Here is a 22,097-nt window from a genome sequence, read left to right on the forward strand (position 1 = left end):
TTGAGTATGAATTTGGAAGGCATGGATGAGCTCCCTCGTCCCTATTTTATGAAACGCAAGAGACAGGCACTTGAGAGACTGGAAAAAGCTGAAGCCCATGCTTGTGTTCCTTAATAAATGTTTATACAAAAAAACTCATTTGCTTAAAGTCAAAGTACGGTTTTGTTCATAATGTTTTTTATTAAGAAATAGACTTTTTAAGCACTGTTGCCATGATGAGCCCATAAATGTTCAAAGCGATCTTTTTTCAGTTGATGGTTGATTTTAATATTGTTATTTTTTGCCGCGAAAGATGATCTTCAAGATACTGTAACAATCTTCCATACAGTCAAGTTCACTCTCAGAAGTAGATGAACGATATAAACCATTTTTGATCCTATATAATTGATAGAGTATGAGATTGATGCAAGAGTTGTATCAATCTATGTCAGAAATAATAAAAAAAGAGACTTACGATGCTTCCAAAACGTCGATTATTTGTAGAACAGGTGAGTCGGTTTTTTTTCTGATTTCCACCACCTTTTGTTCTGCAAGGTAGATCAATGCTTGTTGGGTTTCGTGGACATGATCATCAACACCGTCGGTCTTGGCTTTTCCTTTCAAAATCTATAAAGGATATAGGGGTGTCGATATTTGTCTCCTTCTCCAATATCCAATCACATCCATCCAAATCCATAACTCAACACTTACCTTGATTGTATGATCAAATATGGCATTGGTGCTAGAGTCGAATTCATGAATATGGTGTGGTAGTGTATCCAGATTATCCCAATCATCTGCTTTGAAGCAACGTTTCATGTACGTTGACACCCAATCGTGAGCCTTGTCAACGATTCCGCATAAAGAGATACTATTCGTAAAAAGCATGCATATCCAAACGCTTCAGTGTTAGGGTAGATATAGCATATATATAGAAAAAAACTCACCGAAGTATCTGCTCTAATATTTCATCTTGAAGGGGCCAATTCTGCAACAGACACAAAGACAAAGCATTCAGACGATCCATGTTTGTCTCCGCTTTCTTTAGTCAAATTGTGTTGTTAATAAGAATCCTTAACGATGTAGATCACGAAAAAGAAAAATTAGTTAAGGGTTTAACTTACCAAATCGAATGCTTTTTGGAAAAGTTGCTGTCGTATCTTCATCATAATGCAATCTTGATCCGCCTTTTCTTCATCATTTTCACCGTTATCTGCTTGATGTCTTTCATGTACATCGTCATCAATTTTAGAAGGATTCAGTCCACCACGTTCAGTATAATTATTGTCGTCTTGATAATTAAAGATCTCTCCTACCTCTCCTTGAGTGGACTAGTCATTTCCTGTCGTTTGGGCGTGCTTGAGCTACTTTCACCAACTTGCTCAATAGATCTTTTAGCCCCCACTAGTTCTTGTGTTTGGTTTGTCATTTTTTCAAGGGTAGCCACTGCAAAACATTCCTACATAACAACAAATCCAACCAAATGTGAATAACCATAGCTGGGTACACCGAAAACCGCAAGGTGATCATATACAAACCTCAGCAACAGCTCGCTTTCTCTTCATGGCTTTCTCTTCACTTTCTACCAAGGCCTCGCTGACAACTTGTTCTCGCCAAAAGTGATTATTGATTTTGTCCTTGCCAATGGCTAACAGTATAGAGAAAAAAAGCAAGTCAGCGTTTGTTTTGAAACATAAAGATGGACTACACGACTTACTTTTCAGATCGTTTTTCATTTGTTTTAGTCGTAAGCAGCGGCGGCTTGCCTTGTCTTTCAAAGCTTTCAAAATTATGTTGATGTCGTACGTGAGGTCAAGGTGGGCGTTCGCTTTTGTAATACCAGGATTCAATTTGACTGCAGCAGCGTCGAAACTTTGGATAGACCACTTTTGCCATTCTGTTTCGATCCAAAACGCTATTGTGAAATAACATAAATCTTTGAATATAAGTTCTATCACTACCCACAATTCGATAAAAAAAAGCTTACCATGGACACTTAATTCATCTTTTAAACTCTCAAGAACTTGAACGTCATTAGGCACTTCTTTTTTCTTTTGCCTGGGATTATTTTGTGCAGAGGCCTGTGTCATTTTTAGGATGAAGTTAAAGTAAACTGTTGGGGCTGCGGAAAAGTTGGGGCTGCGAAGAAGTGTGTCAAATATGCAAGATTTCCTGACCCGTTTAAATCTTAAACCTCGTCGGCGAATTTTATCGAGTCTGCAAATGTTCCAGAAACATCTTGTAGGGGAAACAAGACAATTGGGTTTCCTCATAAAATAGATTATTAGATGATGCCGATAAAAAGATATAAAAGGTAAGATATGATGATAGTGCTGATTATTTTCGAATATGATAAAACAAACATCCATGTAATCGGTTTACTTTTTAAAACCATCAACATCATCTTTATGCGATAACTGTTGTTGTGTCCAAGAATATTCGTCCGCGGCGTCCTCGGGAGGCGTTCTATACTACGTTTCTTAGCCTGTGGTGCTTTTAGTACTGTAATCGCACAAATCCTTTTTCCATGCGTTTGATACTTTATTGTGGAATACGCAAATACAAGGGGTTGTGATGGGAAGGGGTCGCAGTGACATACGTGTTTGCGACTACATTCGGAAAGCTAGTAAAAATTACATCGATGACTTTATTGTAATATGATGAACAGAAAAATAAAATGAAATCAGAAAAAATGTTGCTATTGCTTTTATTATGTATATGATATCATATTTGCATGACTATAATTATAATTCCGTTTTGAAGTTTGGACTTTATATTACGTCTTAATTTGAACATAGCGGCCAGGGGAAGACATGCTTGTTCGAGACAGGTCAAAGAAGAATAGGGAGATGAAAACCCTGTGAGTGAGACAGCTAAAAGGTCATGGGGAAGTCGCTTGGGAGTATGTTGTTGGGTTAAGCGTAGACATGTAATAGAAAGAATAAGGCTGCTTACCTAGCTTGCTGCAGGTAGAGGATTGATCCAGTTGAGGGCCAGGGAGTTGATGGGCGTCGAGTTTTGCTAATATTATGCACACAACTAGCCATGCCGTTTGCAGCTGTTGGATGCGGCGGACTGGAGTTGGTTTCGATTGCGGGAGCTGATTGAGGAAAGAGGACAATGGGTCTGTGGTTTGGGGCGGTGCGGTGTGGAGGCGAGCGTGCATTCGAAGGCAGGCTATTGCATGCAGTGTGTCTGATTCTAGGTCGAAAGAAATTCCTCGTAAGAATTTCTTGAGACCGTCAGAACAAAATAGGAGATGTTATTATTCTAATCCAGAGAAAGAAAAGACTCGACAGCATCATGAAATTCGTCGTCATTTGAGAGCAAGAGGAGAAGGGGTGCGGGCCAAATCAGAGGGATAAAGGAATGCTGCCATAGCCAAGAGAAAAACGAACTTTTGTTATAATGACTTGATAGAGGAAGACGATCTTGATGGAATTGAACGGGCACGTTCCAAAGCAGGAGCCACATCGATTTGAGGTCGGTGAATGGAGACGGGAGGAGTCTATCTGAGCAACAGACACGAGGTGATGATGTTGTCTTCGCCAAGACGTTTACCATCAGTGTGTAAATGGGTTACCGCTGCGCGCATCGTCTTGAGGGTTGAAGCCTGTAGATTGTGTTCTTGTCGCATATCCGCCAAGAAGTGCATCAGATTGGCAGACGTGAAAGGTGTATGGGAGACTTGCTTGCGATTAGCCTAAGCCAAGAACCGAAGTTGCTATTTACGATAGAGCCTATCATATTGGTGTTGTTGTTGGGCAACCTTTTAATTAAGAGATCCTCAACCACTTGTGCATTGAGATTCTTGGTTACCAAGTTTTGCCGGACAATTGTCAGACGGAAAGCATCCAATTCTACGGTAGTAACGGGTGTGGCGTCCATGGGGAGGTCGTCTGGACGGAATGTGGGGACAGTATCCAAGGAGGGCATAGAGTCATTTGATGGTCTCTCTGAAACCAGATGGCGCTCGGCCAGTACGGGACCACCAGCGTGACCAGAGGAAGTTGCTCTTGAAGAATCTTGTTGATGACTCGAGATATGAGATTCCAGGGTGGATTTACGAAAGGATGATGGAAACTCTTCCACGGGACGGAGAACGCATCCGTGTGGAGAGCATCTGGATCCAGTATCCAGGAGACGTACTTTTGCAATAATTTGGTCGTCCTGCCTGCAAAGAGACCGATCGTAAAAGGGCCCCAAGTCTGGTAAATTTGTTTGGATTATCTACGGCTATTTTCCATTGATTTTTGAAATACTGTCGACGAGACTCGAAATCGGCTATACTCCTTGGATATGTTGGGCTTGAATCATGATCTTGTTCTCCAGTCACCGCGTCCACACTTCGGATGCCAATTTCAAGAGAGGGAGGGAGCGAGTTCCACCTTGCTTGTTGGTGTAGGCCATGCTGGTCGTATTGTCTATCCTCATCACCGTCGAGTTCTCCGGTAGATGGAAAGCTTTTAAAGCTAGATGAGCTGCCTTAAGCTCCCGCCAATTGATGAATTGGGCAGCTTCCTCCTCTGTCCAATAACCATGAGCTCGAAGATGGTTCCAACTGCAACTCCACCCGGTATTGCTGGCATCGACAAATATTGTTTGTGAGGATGTCGAAGGGAGAAGTGAGCGTCCGTTCCATTTGCTGATGTTCGTGTATGTACCACCATTGAAGTTCCTACAGACTCGCTTGATCGAGAGGGCGAGGAAGATCTCAATCCGCATCTGACTTACTGTTTCTTGTAGTATAGCAAAAGTCGTCGACTGAATAATCATCGTTAAGCTGTGAATGATCCTGGGGGATTGACGATGTCGTTTGTCCAGTACTTGCTTGATCGATTGACGAATATCCCGAGGCTTGGCTGGCGCTAGTAGAGCTGTCATTGAGCGGGTGTTCTATACAGTACAGAACCCGAGATGTTCCAATTGTTGAGTTGGGGTTAGAACTGAACTCGTATGATTGACTACCCAACCGAGATGTTGTAAGAGGGAGACAACCTGATAAGGCTGTTCCATCGCAATTGCTTGCACTCGGTCATAGAAGCCAATCGTCCAAGTATATTGAGATCCCAATTCCTAGAGAGCGCAAGTGTTCTGATATAGGCCTGCAAACTTTGGTGAAGACAAAGGGACCTGTGGACAAGCCAAAGGCGGTCGTACAATACTGGTAAGCGTGGCCTTTCCAAATTAGGCAGGCGTAAGGAACCTTCTCGAAGTTGGGTGAAGACCATGGGTCGGACAAGTCGATTAAGATTAGATAATCGTTGGGTTGATCATTAGAGCCACTTCCCGATTGGTCTCCATCTTGAAATGAGAGGCATCCAGATATTGATTCAGATGTTTGAGGTTGAAGACTGGTCAAACGCCGCCATTTTTCTTGGGATGACAAACATTGAGCTGTAAAAGCCTGGTGTTTGACGAACTTCCGTGCCGGAGACGGGTTCGATTGCTTGCTTGGACAGTAAATCTTGGTTTGCTTGATTTATCAATGGAGTCTGTTCCGGGCCAAAAGGCTAGATGGGGTTGGCGTTATTGTCGTTGGTGGTGGTGTGTGAAATTGATTTTTGTAGCCGTGTTCGATGGTGGTGTCGACGAATGAGTTGATTGAATTTTGAGTCCAATTTGTATAAACTTGCTCTGGAACCACCATGTTGAGAGGGTGTCCTGATAAAAAAAAACTGCTGGTCTGGAAGATTCGAGAAAGGACCAGAAAATTGAGAGTAGTCATTGTTAGCCCGATGACGTTGACGTTCATTGATAGTCGACTCTCGAGCAGCCTTGCGTGCTACGGTTTGTTGAATCAATGTGTTTTGGATCTCATTGAGAGGGAGGGTGTAATTGACTTCGTTACCAGATTTTGACGAAAAGAAAGGATTAATGGCACGAAGAGCGATGTTGGTACGAGGCATGTGTCATAAAGGCACCGGCACGCAATAAGAGTTTGCGGATATAACGAGGCATTGTACAATAGCATTCCAAATCAGGGCTGCCTGCTTCAGATGTTAAGAATTCATGACTGAAAATATCTTGAGGGCGGTAAACAGCTGCCATTGATATTGCAGCTGCTTCAAGGAGTTGTCCACATAGCTCTGACCTTTGTTTATTGCACGTTCAGCTGTTGGGATAGTAGCCGGGGCCTTGTAGTCCACATGGGCCATGTGAGGGTAGGACTCGATGATGGTTTTACGTTCCGAGTCTGAGAGTAGCGCCGAAGTGTGTAATGGAGCATCCATATTCAGTAAGCCCTTCAGAAAGAGACCAGTCGTAATGGGGTCGAGTATACCCATTGAGTGTAAAGAAGGGTAGCAGTGCCATCCACTGACTGCATAGAGATAGTAGTAGCACCTTGGAGTTGTTCCTGAAGAGCAGCAATTTGGTGTTCCATCATGTGTAATTGTTTTTCCAGGGGGGGGTGGGAACATTAAAAGTGAGAATGTAAGTGATAGATAGAATAGAGATGTACAGTAGTAAGCTGGTAATAACTGAATGAAAATGAAGATTAATGTTATAATAATTTGATTTATTGCCTTAATATACGCTACGAAATGAGATTCTAGCATAATCACATCTCCTATATATTTTGTTCTGACGGTCTCAAGAAATTCTTACGAGGAATTTCTTTCGACCTAGAATCAGACATACTGCGTGCAATAGCCTGCCTTCGAATGCACGCTCGCCTCCACACCGCACCGCCCCAAACCACAGACCCATTGTCCTCTTTCCTCAATCAGCTCCCGCAATCGAAACCAACTCCAGTCCGCCGCATCCAACAGCTGCAAACGGCATGGCTAGTTGTGTGCATAATATTAGCAAAACTCGACGCCCATCAACTCCCTGGCCCTCAACTGGATCAATCCTCTACCTGCAGCAAGCTGGGTAAGCAGCCTTATTCTTTCTATTACATGTCTACGCCTAACCCAACAACATACTCCCAAGCGACTTCCCCATGACCTTTTAGCTGTCTCACTCACAGGGTTTTCATCTCCCTATTCTTCTTTGACCTGTCTCGAACAAGCATGTCTTCCCCTGGACGCTATGTTCAAATTAAGACGTATTATAAAGTCCAAACTTTTAACCGTATTCAAACTTCTTGTTTTATTAAAGGTGAAGCACTTTTTCGTGCCCGATGTTGTGTCGGGTGGAGGAATTATCTTTTCTTTCCGTGCGTAGCAGCACTTTTCGTCACCATCGTCTCGCAACGATTGTCCATCCAAGATAATTTTGATTCCGCATTAGCAGTCACAGCATTCAATATTCTTACTAACCATCCCAACCGAAATATGCAACCTCTTTGGTTCTACAGCAATGAATCCTGCCCTGCATAGGAAATCAGAAACGGTTTCCAAGTGAGAACTTCCGTTGTCGGGTGGGACTTCATTGTCACATCTTACTGTACGGAGTGGGAAGTATTACATTTGACCGTGGTTTCTTTTGTTAAAGAGCCCCTCGGTGTAATGTGCAAACGTGTCTACGGGATTTACTACGACATATACGCCCTGCATAGGAAATCAGAAATGGTTTCCAAGTGAGAACTTCCGTTGTCGGGTGGGACTTCATTGTCACATCTTACTGTACGGAGTGGGAAGTATTACATTTTGACCGTGGTTTCTTTTGCAAAGGAGCCCCTTGGTGTAATGCGCAAAATGTGTAGTAAATCCTGTGGGGGACTATGATAAAGATAAGTCCAATTTTTTTTTGTTTTGTTCAATCAAATTCAGCAAACTTTTTAATGGTTACTAACTATTACGTATAGAGTACAGGTTTATAGAAGAATGTTTGGGTCACAAGGCATTTATTCCCACCACACCATAATCTCCAACCACGTCATTCCAAAAGGGTTCAAGATCAACTGCTCTAGTCGACTTTGCCTTGGTATCCTTGTACTAGATTGGTCAACTTTTTTAATTTTAATATCATTTTATTTATATAGTATCAACCACATGCATGGCCTTGAAGACGTTGTACCGTTGTTTTTTTGACCGTGTAGTTTTTGTCTTTGTACCCAAAAGAATTTATTATTGAAAAGAGTTATTCAGGCAAACATTGCCACCAACAAAGAAGGCTCACTCTTGACCATTGTTACAAGCTCCTTCATAATCAGCCAAAGTTTTTGGTCCGTTACATAGAGAAGTCAACTGGCAACAGTGTCCCTGCCGAAGGAGGTCAAGCTCGTCCAATTGGTCGCAAGCAAGCCAAAGAAGCGAGAGCAAGAAGAGGCTTTTTATAAGCGTAAACGCCAAGAAAGCTACGCCGAAGCCTTGGCTATCCAACGGGAGCAATGTCGAGTCGACATGGAACGAGGGCTTGCCGACAACCACTTGTTGAGTATGAATTTGGAAGGCATGGATGAGCTCCCTCGTCCCTATTTTATGAAACGCAAGAGACAGGCACTTGAGAGACTGGAAAAAGCTGAAGCCCATGCTTGTGTTCCTCAAGAGGGACAAGATGGATCTGATATCGAAACAGAAGCAGAAGCTATTCATTGATAAATGTTTGTACAAAAAAACTCATTTGCTTAAAGTCAAAGTACAGTTTTGTTCATAATGTTTTTTATTAAGAAATAGACTTTTTAAGCACTGTTGCCATGATGAGCCCATAAATGTTCAATGAGATCATTTTTCAATTGATGGTTGTTTTTAAGATTGTTATTTTTTAAATTTTTTTATTATGTAATGGAATTTTATCCAAATCTCTAGCATGTCTACCACATCTCCAATTTACATAATCTTTATCATCCTTTAATTTAACTTTCCATTTAGCAGGTGAACAGTTTCATCTCTGATCTCACTGTAGTGTTGAAAAAATTCCCTCATCGTATTAGGATTCCTCTCAACTACTAATGATGGTACAGGCCCTTCACATCTCACTTCCTCGTGCTCTTCATCTTCATCCGGGTCTTTGCGGCCACTTTCGTTATCATATTATGCATGATAATACATGCCTTCATAATATTGGCCAGCTTGTTGAGATCCCAAAGCTTTGCTGGAAGTTGGATCACTGCAAATCTTGCTTGTAGGATACCTGAAGGATACACTAGGGGGTTTCACGCTTGGGAATTTCTGCTTCTGGGTTGTGTGAGAAGTAGTCAGTATAAAGTCTATCATGACCTCCGACGCGATTACAGTTGATAGTTCTGCGACCAGGGACAGAACCTCCTCTACCTTTTGGTTTCTTTTCGTTTTCGAAATCTTGTTCGATCACTTCAATGAGACGCGTCAATAAACGTTGGCGAGTGCGTCGTTTGGCATCTTCTTCGAGCATTCTCTTTAGTTGCTTCTCCATGTGACTTTAGAGAAGAAAATAAAAAATACAAGTGGGAGAGTCAAAAAAAGTTTTACAGTAAAGTTTTATTTTGGAACCGCTGGGAAAATATACGAATTCTATGGTCCCCCCTCATGATAACTGACTGTAATATTCCATAAACCAAAAGAGACAGAATAAGTCAACGAGACCCGAAAGGAATTGAAACTGGTTTATTATGATAACAGAAGTTCTCACTATTTATGAGAAATGGCTTATCCTTGGCAACCACCACAGCGTGTTCATTGAACGGATGAATTGATGTTATGAATCAATCTTATAGGAATAAGTAATGTATGATGCCTGAGTAAAAGGACACTTGAGTAAATGCCTCAGATAGTAGCTAATGTGAGTTACGTGATCCAACTAATGACAACTTTTTCCTGAGCATAGCTAATAGGTGTTTCACCAAGATGTGTATGAATAAGGAAATGTCCGCACAAGTGAGGTTATGAGGGTGATAACAGCAATCGTTAATGACAGATGAAGGAATATGTGTTATTGATCATGTTGGATACAACACTGACTCCAAATCTAGGATAGAATTTGGAAACAACCGATGGGGATGCTCTTATAGCTAGTTATTTTGACAAGGCCATCCAAATAAAAAGAAGGGGAGACTGATGGGTAGACAAAAATTCGTACGCATATGCTGTTCAGTTCCTTTAGAAGAAACTCCTACTTGTGAGACGGCAATCGGATTGGCTATATGAGGTTTCCATGTTTGAAAACCCGCTCAGAAAAGTCGTACGCGTACCTGTAGCACTTCCCTTGCTGGATTTTTACAGTGGACCCCGTTAGTGTCCACTGTCAAATTCAGCGGAAAGTGTTTACACTGACGGAATTGACGTTTGGCGAGGATGGACTAATTAGGTACAAAGTTTAACCGGATAATAAAGATATTGAACCTACACGTCCTGACACGCTACGCAGTCACCCCTGACCAAATATTTTCTCCTTTGATTGGATATGTTTGACTTCAACATACAGTAGAAGTTGACATTTTTCTCTGCTAAAACGAGAAAAACGTTGACCTCAAGGGGTTGACATTAATGGGGGTTCACTGTATTACTCAATAGATATTTCTTGTGGTTCATTTGTATGGACATCTTCTCTCCCAATCCAATCTTCTTTTCTACATCCTTCTTCAGATCCAATATGACAGATTGTGATTAATTTATTTGTCACTACGTAAAAAACCAATTGATCCTTTGTATATATGAAATACACAGTACATAGTATAATTTTACAGCAATGATAAAAAGATGGTACATATCATACTGTTGGCTTTTGTTACTTAATAAAAAGTGTACTTGTTTAAAAAATGATGGTGAATGTCACATGTCTCATTGTAATAGTGCTCATGTGCATATCAGTTTCGAATCGTTTCGCGTTGTCGAGGTAGCTATGCGTATCTTCTGTTTGTTTGACGAACTATTTACAAATGTCGAGTGACCTTCGAGCGGCTATAGATTCTTTGTTTTTGAAAGTTTTGGCGATGACTGCTCCGGCGGCGACTCTAGTGCCAGCCACAAAGGGGATGCTCATGTTAGTACGCATCGATCTTACATGAATGTTTCAATAATCAGGAGTCATTTATTGTCTAGCATTACCTGTGTTTGGTTGTTCAGTTTTATCACTTTTATTCTCTCGAGCACGCTTTTTGACTAGTGGTAGTGATGCTGATGGCGACTCGATGAAAGAATTGGCTGTGGTATTACATATCAAATCAGGATGAGCATCGTACAATGACCTTTTCTTTTTCAACCCAAATAAACCCGTCCCAGACTTACGTTCATATACAGTTATAAGGGGTTATAAGGATAAATGATAAAAAACATGGTATGGTAATTTGCATGATGATGGTGACTAAGGCTATTTGCAGTGTAATTATAAGTCGTCGTCGTCGTCGTCGTCGTCATTTTCTCCATGTTCGCCGTCGCTATTGTCGAGATCGAAGACAGCTCGGGTACGATTATTTTTTGGTGTGAAAAAAATGAAAGGGGGTTGTTCTTCTCTGAGATCGAACAAATAGACCTTGGCTTCTTTTTTTCTTCGTTCTGCTTCGGATTGGGCGTGTGGAAGGAGACTAACGATGTGCTCTAGATTGTTCTGTATTTCAAAAAAAGGTGGCATTAATATATCCCATCGACCTGAATACTTGATATATCTATATATATAATTACCTTCCAAGTATATAGTAGCTGAATGGACTTTTTGAATTTTGAGTTGATTTCATGGATCGAGCAAGGAATGTATAAGCTGTCAATCTTGGTCACAACTTGAATATCGTCCTTCTTGATGATTGCTTTTAGTACACCGTCACGGCCTATAACAAGGTATTTTCGGGTCAACCTTATACCAACCTTACGGATATCATTCTCATGCAACTTTTTTGATACTTACCCACCCAGTCCATATACATTATACTAAGTGTTGTGGCGTCATAATCATCTTCATCAAAAGGCATTGTGGTCAACTGGTTCAAGATACAAGCATTGGTATGGATATTTTTACATTCTTGTTTACGGATGGAGGCAGGAGTGGCATCATCCGCCTTCCACTCACAGCTTGATATGTTTTGTCCATGTGCCAACACCAGCATGTCTACTTTTCTGCCTATGACATTATGCGTTGTACTGATGACCCCTCCAATGGAATAATTCAGTTCATTGTTTCTCTAACGGCCTTGCTCTCGATACATGCTTGTTCTCCCCTGCATGATATAATTTGACAATGATCAGCAAATGATCCTTGCAAGGCAATATGCAATTTCAAAATTGTTGATACCTACAGACGGAAATGGTACTTTTTGCCGCGAAAGATGATCTTCAAGATACTGTAACAATCTTCCACACAGTCAAGTTCACTCTCAGAAGTAGATGAACGATATAAACAATTTTTGATCCTATATAGTGGGATGTGCAACGACACAATGTTTACAAAGATATAATTGTTTTAAATAAAAATAACTGTTTTTTTATATCTAAATTGAATTTTACATAATAAATAAAATGGACAGTACAATGGACTATACACCACTTATTACAGATGAAGTAAACATTATTATTACCAATTATTGGACATTTCTTGAATTAAATTGGCCAATTATACATAATAGATTTAAACATAGAACAGAAATTAAACATATTAAATTTATTGAAAAAATTAAAGATGTATTATTAAGAAAATTAGGTTATACTGCTGTGTTTTTCTTTTTAATGATTCTATATACAAATAAGGAATACCCAGCACCTTATTTTGAGATCGAAAAAGGTTTATTTTTATTATATCATCTAGTTTCTGGAATTTCGGGAGAAGATATTGAAAAGTATTTACCTCGAAGTACATTCCATACATTTTATAAAAAGTTTTGGATGGATGATGAAAATTATAAACGAATAAATAAAATAGTAAATGATTCATTAACAAATATGTTTTCAAGTATAAAATTACGTATTTTATCTGCTAGAAAATATAATCCAGAGTTATTTAAACATGTAACTCTTATTTTAGATGGTCATGATTCACGAATAAACTATACAGACACTGACTTAGATAGATCACGTTTATATTCATATAAATTTAAAAAGAATGGTTTACGTACTCAATTTGTAGCTGATATTAATGATATGATACTTTTTATATCCAAAAGTGAATTCTGTGCAGATAGTTCAGATGGTAGTATGTTTTTGAATATGAAACTTTATAATAAAATGAATCAAAATGATACTTTAGCAGTTGATGGTGGATATACTCTGTTTATAACGCAATTTACTGAACTTGCTAATGAAAAAGGTTATGAATTTAATAATGATAACTTTGTTTATCCAATTCGTAAAAACATAAATGAAAATCTAACAATAACTGATGAGCATTTTAATAATACATTTGGAAGTTTTAGAAGTAAAATAGAAAATCAGTTTTCGGAAATTGGTAATAAATTTTATAGATTTAATAATAATAAATCTGTTGTGAAAATGGATAATGTTAAGTTTTATAATCTTCAATTTCGGGTAGCTTGTTTATTAAAAAATATAAATAAATTTGTTGAGCTATTTAATATTCCCATTTTACCCCATCATAAATTATGGCATAGTAATAACTTTGATTTTCCTATTGAGAAAAAGTTAATTGATATAGTTGTTAGTAACAATAAACAAAATAAAGATAAATTTGATTGAATGATGCAGCTACAAAATAATTTATTAAATATGACTATATCAGATAATAGAATGGCAGTAGATGATACTGAATCTAATAGTTCAGAAAATAGTGAAAGTGATAATGATGTTCCTAATTTTAATGAACGTACTAGAAAAAGACGAAAAAATATAAAATGTAAACAGCGGTCAACTGCATCATATGAAATAGAAAGTATTATTGGTCATAAAAAAGAAAATAATGCATATTTGTTTCAGGTAAAATGGGTTGGATATAGTAATGATGATAATAGTTGGTTATCTATTGATATGTTTAACCAAAAAGATTTATTAAAAGCATATATTGAAGAGCATAATCTAGGCATATTATAAATAATATATATAATCTTTTATGGAAGAATGTTATTGAAGCATAAGAAAAAGGGATTTCCTATTGTAATTTTTATAGGTTTTCTTTTTTTTTTCTTTTTCATTATAAAAATTATCTGCATACTGTATATTTAAATTTTTTTCTTCATTTTTTATAGATATATTTTTTAATTCTATATCGTTGTTACTGTTAAATGCTAACTGTTTTTGTTTTTTACGAATATGAACTTTACTATGTTTGCAACAAAGATAATCTTTTTTAGTACCTTCTGGTATATTTGTTCTAATTTTACGGGAAAAGAATTGACCTTCTCGTTTTCCCCGTTTAAATTTATGAGTACAAAAATCATTATTCATACTCAAATATAAGAAATAGTCTGATGAAAATGTATCTTTTATTTTCTTATCAATTTTTTTTTGTATTTTTTTTATTAATTTTTTTTCATTTTCTAAAAAATGATCAAATTCAGATTCCATAAAGATGTTTATTTCTTTACGTAAATTCTGTTGAAGTTGAATGTGATTGAGTGGAAGATAATCATTAATTGCAACCATTATTAAACCTTTGGATGATTTTATTTTTATTTAAAAATAAAATTCAATTTTATAAATAATTTAAATCTTTGGATGATTTTGTTTTTATTTAAAAATAAAATTCAATTTTGTAGACAATTTGAATTTTTGTAAACAGTAGATGATTTGTTGGTAATAGTTTAAAAAAAATACAATTGGAAATAGATGTGCAGCATAATTGATAGAGTATGAGATTGATGTAAGAGTTGTATCAATCTATCTATAATATAATAGACAATCCACAAAAATTACCTTCCTTATATGGATTCAGCCTTGGTTTTTCAACATCCGCTTCTTTTTTTCTCTTTTGCTTGCTACGAGCTCCTGTTGCTACGCGTTTCTGCAGACAAAAAACTTCTTTGTATATATAGTCGTTCCATTGATTGTACTTCCAAATGAGCCAAAATCTTCAACAAAATAATACTACTTCCGAAGCCACTGTGAGTTTTTCTGCTGCTACATTTAAGAATTGGGATTCGACTGAAACTGACTGCTTGGTATTCAGGTACGCGCTGATGGAAGTTTGGTTGGTCGTATTGATCTCGGTACTTCCCGTGGTCGTGGTGCAGGAAGACCTGCTAGACGTAATCGCATTCCTCTTGGCTTTCAAAGCCAGTTTGAAGAAAACTTGACTGCCGGAGAAAACGTGGTTGCTGATCCTACTTCAGACCATGTCCATCGCCATGTCTTGCCGGCAATGAGTGCTCGATGCTACTCTTGCGGTGCCCGCGTGTGGCCTTGGGAAGCACGTCGCAGAAATGAAGATGGCACGTACTCTTACAGCATTTGTTGTGGATACGGGGCTGTTGATCTACCACTAACTTCGCGTCCGCCTGAACCTCTTTATTCATTGCTCATTGGAACGAATGGTGAATCATCGAGATTTCGCGAGCAAATCCGGCTTTACAACGGTGCTTTTGCTTTTGCTTCTCTTGGTGTGGATCATATTGACCAGCAGTATACGAACTCCAGAGGAGGTGCTTACTGTTTTCGAATCCAAGGTTCTGTGTACCACAGAATCGCACCAATTATGCCACAAAATGGCCATCCTCCCCGCTTTGCTCAGATTTACATATACGATCCTCAAGAGCAAGCAGCTATCAGACAATCAATTTTTCCAGGTTGGGTGGTGGATAATATATACACTGTAGTATTTAGGGTATTTAGCGTGTTTCTAATCTCATCCTAACATTACAGAAGCAAGCTTGGATCGCACTTTGTTGGTTACTCTGCATGCAATGCTTCAGCAACACAATCGCCATGCACAAACGTTTCGTACAGCAGCTGAACGTCTACGTGAAACGCCTGCTGTAAACCTGAATATTCGTATCTCGGGGGATCAACGCCGTGGTAGACAATATGCAGCCCCTACTGCTGATGAAATTGCTGTTCTTATTGTTGACAATCCAGGCGAAGAACCTGCATACCGCGATGTTGTTTTGTTCCGTGATGATGGCAGAATGGAGAGCATAAATGAGACGAACAGTCTATACGACCCTCTTCATTATGTTTTAATGTTTCCGAACGGGGAGACTGGATGGAGTGAAGGAATCTCCCTTCGTGGTCGTCAGCATGTGCCAGCCGAGCCGGGCGAGCAACGCCATGGTCGTCAAGGAACTGTTTCCGTTCGTCAATTTTATGCCCATCGAATCCAAGAACGCGATGCATCTCTATTGCATTTATACGAGCGGCTCTGGCATCAGTTCATCGTCGATATGTATGCGAAGATTGAGCATCGACGTATGTACTATTATCGAACCAACCAGAGACAATTGCGCGTTGAGCTGTACAACGGAATGGCCGATGCACTTCAGCAAGATGTGGGAGATGATAACACCGAACTAGCCCAGAACTTGGGACGCCGTGTTATTCTTCCTTCTTCTCACACTGGCAGTCCACGGTAGGTTATTAGTATCAAACAACATAAGTTCAGTAGGGGTTTATGTAGGGTCTAGAGCGATTGAGTGTGAAGTCAGTAAACATCGCAGATTGCTTATTCAATATTTTCATGAAAAAAAGGTATATGCAACAACTTTATCAGGATGCAATGGCGATCGTCCGCCATTTCGGAAAACCGGACCTTTTCATCACCGTAACATGTAATCCTGAGTGGCCTGAAATCAGGGAAGCTCTGGCTCCTAACGGTCAGCAGCCATCTGATCGCCCTGATTTGGTTGCCCGTGTTTTTTCAGAAAAGCTTAAAGTCATTATGGCAGATCTCAAAGATCGACATGTTCTCGGAAATGTTCTTGCGTGGGTTCAAGTTGTTGAATTCCAGAAACGCGGCCTTCCCCATGCACACATTATTTTGATATTGCATGAAGATTCGAAAAACCGCACCGTTGGAGACGTCGATGATATTGTCTCGGCTGAAATCCCGGATCCACACCGTTATCCACAGGCATATGCCACAGTTACCCGCAACATGATTCACACACCCTGTGGTCCTCAACTTAATTCGCGTGCTCGATGCATGACTAATGGCTCATGCTCAAAAAGATACCCAAAAGCTTTCGCCAATGAAACTCGCTTCGATGAAAACGGCAACTTGACCTATCGTCGCAGAAACATGCCAGATCGCACGATCGAAAAAACAATCAATGGTACAACTTACCAAGTCCGCAATCAGTGGGTTGTTCCGTATAATCTCTACCTCACCACTAAGTACAACGCCCATATAAACGTCGAAATATGCGCAAGCAACAAGGCTGTAAAGTATTTATATAAATACGTTTACAAAGGTTCCGACCGCGCTCAAGTCGCTATAGGCGCTCGAAACACTACAACACAAGCCGCACAATCCGCACAATCCGCACAATCCGCTCCGGAGGTCCACGACGAGATCCAAGCTTACCTCAATGTTCGCTATGTTTCTGCAGCAGAGAGTTGCTGGCGTATCTATGAAAAGGATATGCAAGATCACTTCCCTGCTGTCAAGCGCTTGGATATCCATTTGCCTTCAGAGGAGCCAGTGTACTTTGATGCAGACGCGAATGTTAGAGATCTGCAACGTTCCGCACGCAACAGAAGTTCTACATTGACAGATTGGTTTGCTTTAAACCGACGTGATCCCGATGCTCGCCAGTACCTTTATGTCGACATATATTCAGCATATACACATAACAGACAACGCGGGTGGTATCGTCGTGGGAGAGCGCACAATCGTGGTATTGCCCCAGTATCCCGCATGTACTTTGTACAGCCACGGGACTTGGAAAAGTATAGCTTGCGCCTATTGTTGTTGCATGTTCGCGGTGCTACCAGTTTTGAAGACATACGTACCTTCGAAGGAACACAATACCCTACTTTCAAAGCTGCAGCGCAAGCCCGTGGCTTACTACAAGATGACGATGAGTGGGACAGATGCTTTGCTGAGGCTGCTGAAGTCACTACATCAGCATCAAGGCTTCGTGACCTATTCGCCGTTATCCTTGCGTTCTGTGATATTGTTTCGCCTGGCGAGCTGTGGATTAGGTATATCGATGCAATTGCTGCCGACTTCCTCGAGCATCGTCGCCGCCAAGTACAGCTTGAATCCGGTCAACAGCACGTCGAGCTTTCAGATGACGATGTTGCAGCAGCACATTTACGCGCACTAGAGGAATTAGCATCTATGCTACCTCAGTATGGGCGCTCATTGATCGAATTCGCGGACATGCCACAGCTACCAATGTTAGAACAGGAGAATCGCCAGCACGCTTACGATAGACTTTTGGCTCAAGAAACACGATATAATCGCGTTCAGCTCCGTGATGTCGTAAGGCGTGCAGAAGATGACTTTAACGAGGCACAAACACATGCCTACGATCAAATTATCCAAGCAATTCAAGACAGCCAAAATCCTTCTGTAGCAGTACCAGAGCGCGGTCGAGTTTTTTTCCTTGATGGACCAGGTGGCACAGGAAAAACGTTTGTCTATAACGCATTGTTAGCAAACGTTCGAGCTGAGGATGGAATTGCCATACCCGTTGCTTCTTCCGGTATTGCTGCAACTCTGCTACGTGGCGGTCGTACAGCACATAGTCGTTTCGGGCTTCCTCTGGATCTCGATAGTGACACTGTCTGTTCTATTCGAGTTCAAAGTCCTCAAGCCCGAATACTTCGACAAGCACAACTTATCATCTGGGATGAAGCACCAATGTGCCATAAATTTGCTTTCGAGGCAGTTGACCGACTGCTCAAGGAAATCATGGCTGTCACTGATCGTCGTTTGCAGCGTATCCCATTCGGTGGAAAGACTATTGTCATTGGTGGCGACTTTCGTCAAACTTTACCAGTAGTTACTAAAGGCACCAAACCTGACATCCTCGATGCTTCTTTGACTAACTCCTACCTTTTCCGCAACAATATTGTCCGCGTGCTCCGTCTTACCCAAAATATGCGTGTTCAACAAAGCTCTGATCCAGCAATTGCCCGTGAACTTCAGCAATTCGCCGATTACCTTTTGCGTTTGGGTGAAGGACGTGAGCCCGGTACATCCATTGCTGGCTCAGACGCTACAACAATCACCTTGCCTCCAGAATCCAGCGACATCACCGCCAGCCTGACAACAGTAGTTCGCGCAGCTTATTCTGACTTAGAGGAACAGTACACCAGTCGCGACTACATGACAGGCTGTGCTATTTTAGCCCCTTATAATGACGATGTCCGCGCCCTGAATAATGCTGCACTGAGTATCTTCCCTGGAGAAACGCACGAGTATCTTTCGTCTGACAGAATCGTCGACTCCGAAGCATTTGAGGCAACTCACCCGCCAGAATACTTACATACGATCACCTTAAGCAATTATCCACCTCACAGACTTTCCCTCAAACGACATCAACCTATCATGCTCCTTCGTAACATCAATCCTCAAAAGGGTCTTTGCAACGGAACGCGATTGATATGTCGAAATTTTTTACCACATGTTCTTGAGGCTGAAATTGCCCAAGGAGATTTTACAGGTACATATAATCTGCTTTCAAGTTTTTTTTATTGCGTTGTCAGTACGGTTTTTTTCTTAACACTGTTATTTAGGTGAAATCGTGTACATTCCCCGTATCAGCTTATACTCTAAGGAAAGTGATCTTCCATTTAAATTGTGCCGTCATCAATTTCCTGTGGTTCCTGCCTTCGCAATGACAATCAACAAGTCGCAAGGTCAAACCCTCAGTAGAGCAGTACTGTGCTTATTTAAGCCAGTTTTCGCACATGGGCAGCTATATGTAGCATTCTCCCACGTACGCTCACCCCAGAATCTTACAATCTGTCTTCTCCCTCCCGAACCCCCTACTGCACAATCTGCTCCCACTACGCTTAACATCGTTCACAGAGAAGCTTTGACAACTCTATCTACCTAACCTCAGTCATATAATAACGGCCTTCCTTATCACCTAAAACCCTCTTCGTTCCCTATCAACATTACTATATAGATTTCTTTTCCGTCTCTCTCTTTTTTATTGTACATAACATTACACAGAATGCTTTTCATTCAACCTGTGAGATGGTGATAACGAAGTAGGGGTTTCGGGTTTTAGGGTTATCTTGACCATGCTTAAATAGTAATATCGTGTATATATTCTGATACAGCCTCTGCTCCAAAACGACTGATTCAGCCTTGCTCTGGGCAGCCACTGGGGGGTTTGGGGGGCTTGCCCCCCAATAAAGGGGGTCTGGGGGAAGCCCCCAGCGAGCCGCCGAGCCGTAGCTCCGGAGGTGTTGACCCGAAGCGAAGCGGAGGGGCTCAACACCGTAGGTGCGAAGGCGACAAAGGCTCGTGTCAGAAATAATAAAAAAAGAGACTTACGATGCTTCCAAAACGTCGATTATTTGTAGAAAAGGTGAGTCGGTTTTTTTTCTGATTTCTACCACCTTTTGTTCTGCAAGGTAGATCAATGCTTGTTGGGTTTCGTGGACATGATCATCAACACCGTCGGTCTTGGCTTTTCCTTTCAAAACCTATAAAGGATATAGGGGTGTCAATATTTGTCTCCTTCTCCAATATCCAATTTATTACCACCTTCTTTAATTCTTTTAGTAGCTAGTGCTTTCATAGAAAATGGAGCAGGTACAATAACTGAACATGTATTTCAGCTAAAACTAAGATTCTTTCTATTAATTTAGGATCTTCTTTTTTAATTTGACTCATAATTTTTCGAGTTTCTTCATTATGCATATAACCTTGACTAGAATGAGCAAATTTAAAAATATTATAAATAGGTTTTAATAAATTAATAGAATTAATTTTGAAGTTTCCATCTGGTGGAGGACTACCAGATCTTTCAATAGAGTGATAATACATTCTTTCACACATTTCTCTCATTTTTTTTCTTTCTTCATAGTTATGATTCATCATCTCACCTAATCCATAAGTAGCAAAACCACCAATAGTACCAACAACACATAAAAATTTAGGAGTTGGATACGTTTTTAATTTTAATATGTAATAGAAATGTGAAAAAGCCAACAACATGGGGACAATCAGCAATGGTTAAAAATTATTCTAACATGAATAATTTTGAAGCTATTCAGAGACTAAATAATCTTTTAATTTCAGCTACTTGTTCATCTCCCGCGGCTTGGTTTACTGATTCCTATAAATAAGATAATTCATTCAGGTATTATAAATAATATTAGATATAAACTTGTATATAACTATATGTAAAAAAAAGAATTTCCCCTCTCCCCTGGTACCTTGAAAATGGACTTTCTCTTAACCATTTATTAAAATGGTTATCACATATAGTCTCTGAGGAATTATTTTCCTGCTGATAACTCACTTTATACACTTAAAATTATTACTTCCCCCTTCGGGGGAAACCCGTTATTTCATTAAGAGATTGGAATAATTTTGTATTATAGGACATCTTCTATTAAATAGGGAAGGGTGCTTACGATTTCAATCCCAGCTAAAATCCAGATTTGGAAATCTCACTTTGTAACGGCCATGCTTTTTTAACGTTACATGTTCCTGAGAGACTTGGGTAAACTTCAACTTTGTGCCGTCTTCCTAGACTATTACCATATTGCATTTCTCAATATGAGTTCCCAAGAGGTGTGCTACTTGATATCATCTGCCATCAACGACATTTGAGGTCTTTCTGTAAAAATCGTTGAGCATTTTCCACCGTTAGCCGGGATTCTGACAGACTGCTCTAGATGAGCTACAAATTTACTAACTACTTTTTTTCTGCACATTTCTCGACAAAGCAGTCGACCGATCATGCCTGTCACTGTGGCTCGGATCGCAATGAGCCATGTCTAGTGCATTCTCGCAGTGTTTCAGTAGAATAGGCAACGCATATTTTAACTATGTGTATTTGAATATTACTGCTGCAGCTGTTTGCTAATAAAGCTACAGATAGTTCGTTTTTGTAAAAACTTTTGTGCCTACGTTCTGTATCTGTGGCTCGAGCACCCATCGTAGGCGGTAGGCGTAATCATAGAGAATGCCCACTTAACCCTATCAACTGCGGTACTGTGTACTTACTAATTTTTTGGTGATAATGCAATTTTGCTGAAAAGATTACATACAAACCTCCTCCAATACTCGCTATAGCTACTACCTTGCCACGATCACCTGTGCATATGATCAATAGTTCGCCTCCACCAACTTCTCCTGCTGTCGCTGCCCCACCTTTTAGAGCTTCGGGTTTAGAGTGGGGCAGCGCCCTAACGGGAGGGTCAGCGGGAGGGAACGTCCTGCAAATATAATTATCAATGTCATATTAGCAA

General features: G+C 40.1%; 3 protein-coding genes across 3 annotated transcripts; all 3 read right to left on the reverse strand.

The window, feature by feature from the left end:
* Nucleotides 1–353: 353 nt before the first annotated feature.
* On the reverse strand, nt 354–2,139 carry BDB00DRAFT_823362 (uncharacterized protein). The gene is made up of 7 exons (XM_053123535.1): nt 1,967–2,139; nt 1,518–1,894; nt 1,296–1,438; nt 1,104–1,203; nt 927–1,021; nt 455–850; nt 354–376 (listed from the first exon to the last, which is right to left on the reverse strand). The coding sequence occupies exons 1-6, from the start codon at nt 2,067–2,069 to the stop codon at nt 607–609; spliced, it is 1,062 nt and encodes a 353-aa protein (XP_052979770.1). The 5' UTR covers nt 2,070–2,139; the 3' UTR covers nt 354–376; nt 455–606.
* Nucleotides 2,140–2,630: 491 nt separating this feature from the next.
* BDB00DRAFT_823364 (uncharacterized protein) lies at nt 2,631–3,222 on the reverse strand. The gene is made up of 2 exons (XM_053123536.1): nt 2,935–3,222; nt 2,631–2,795 (listed from the first exon to the last, which is right to left on the reverse strand). Exons 1-2 carry the CDS (start codon nt 3,143–3,145, stop codon nt 2,704–2,706), a joined length of 303 nt encoding a protein of 100 aa, XP_052979771.1. The 5' UTR covers nt 3,146–3,222; the 3' UTR covers nt 2,631–2,703.
* A 7,926-nt stretch (nt 3,223–11,148) lies between these two features.
* BDB00DRAFT_787988 (uncharacterized protein) lies at nt 11,149–11,884 on the reverse strand (the record flags this gene model as incomplete). Its single annotated transcript, XM_053120750.1, has 3 exons — nt 11,149–11,154; nt 11,466–11,608; nt 11,686–11,884. 3 exons carry the CDS (start codon nt 11,882–11,884, stop codon nt 11,149–11,151), a joined length of 348 nt encoding a protein of 115 aa, XP_052979772.1.
* Between the last annotated feature and the right edge of the window lie 10,213 nt (nt 11,885–22,097).

Source organism: Zychaea mexicana (genome assembly GCF_025766255.1).
Source record: "Zychaea mexicana strain RSA 1403 chromosome Unknown BDB00scaffold_36, whole genome shotgun sequence".
NCBI classification, from domain to species: Eukaryota; Fungi; Mucoromycota; class Mucoromycetes; order Mucorales; family Lichtheimiaceae; genus Zychaea; species Zychaea mexicana.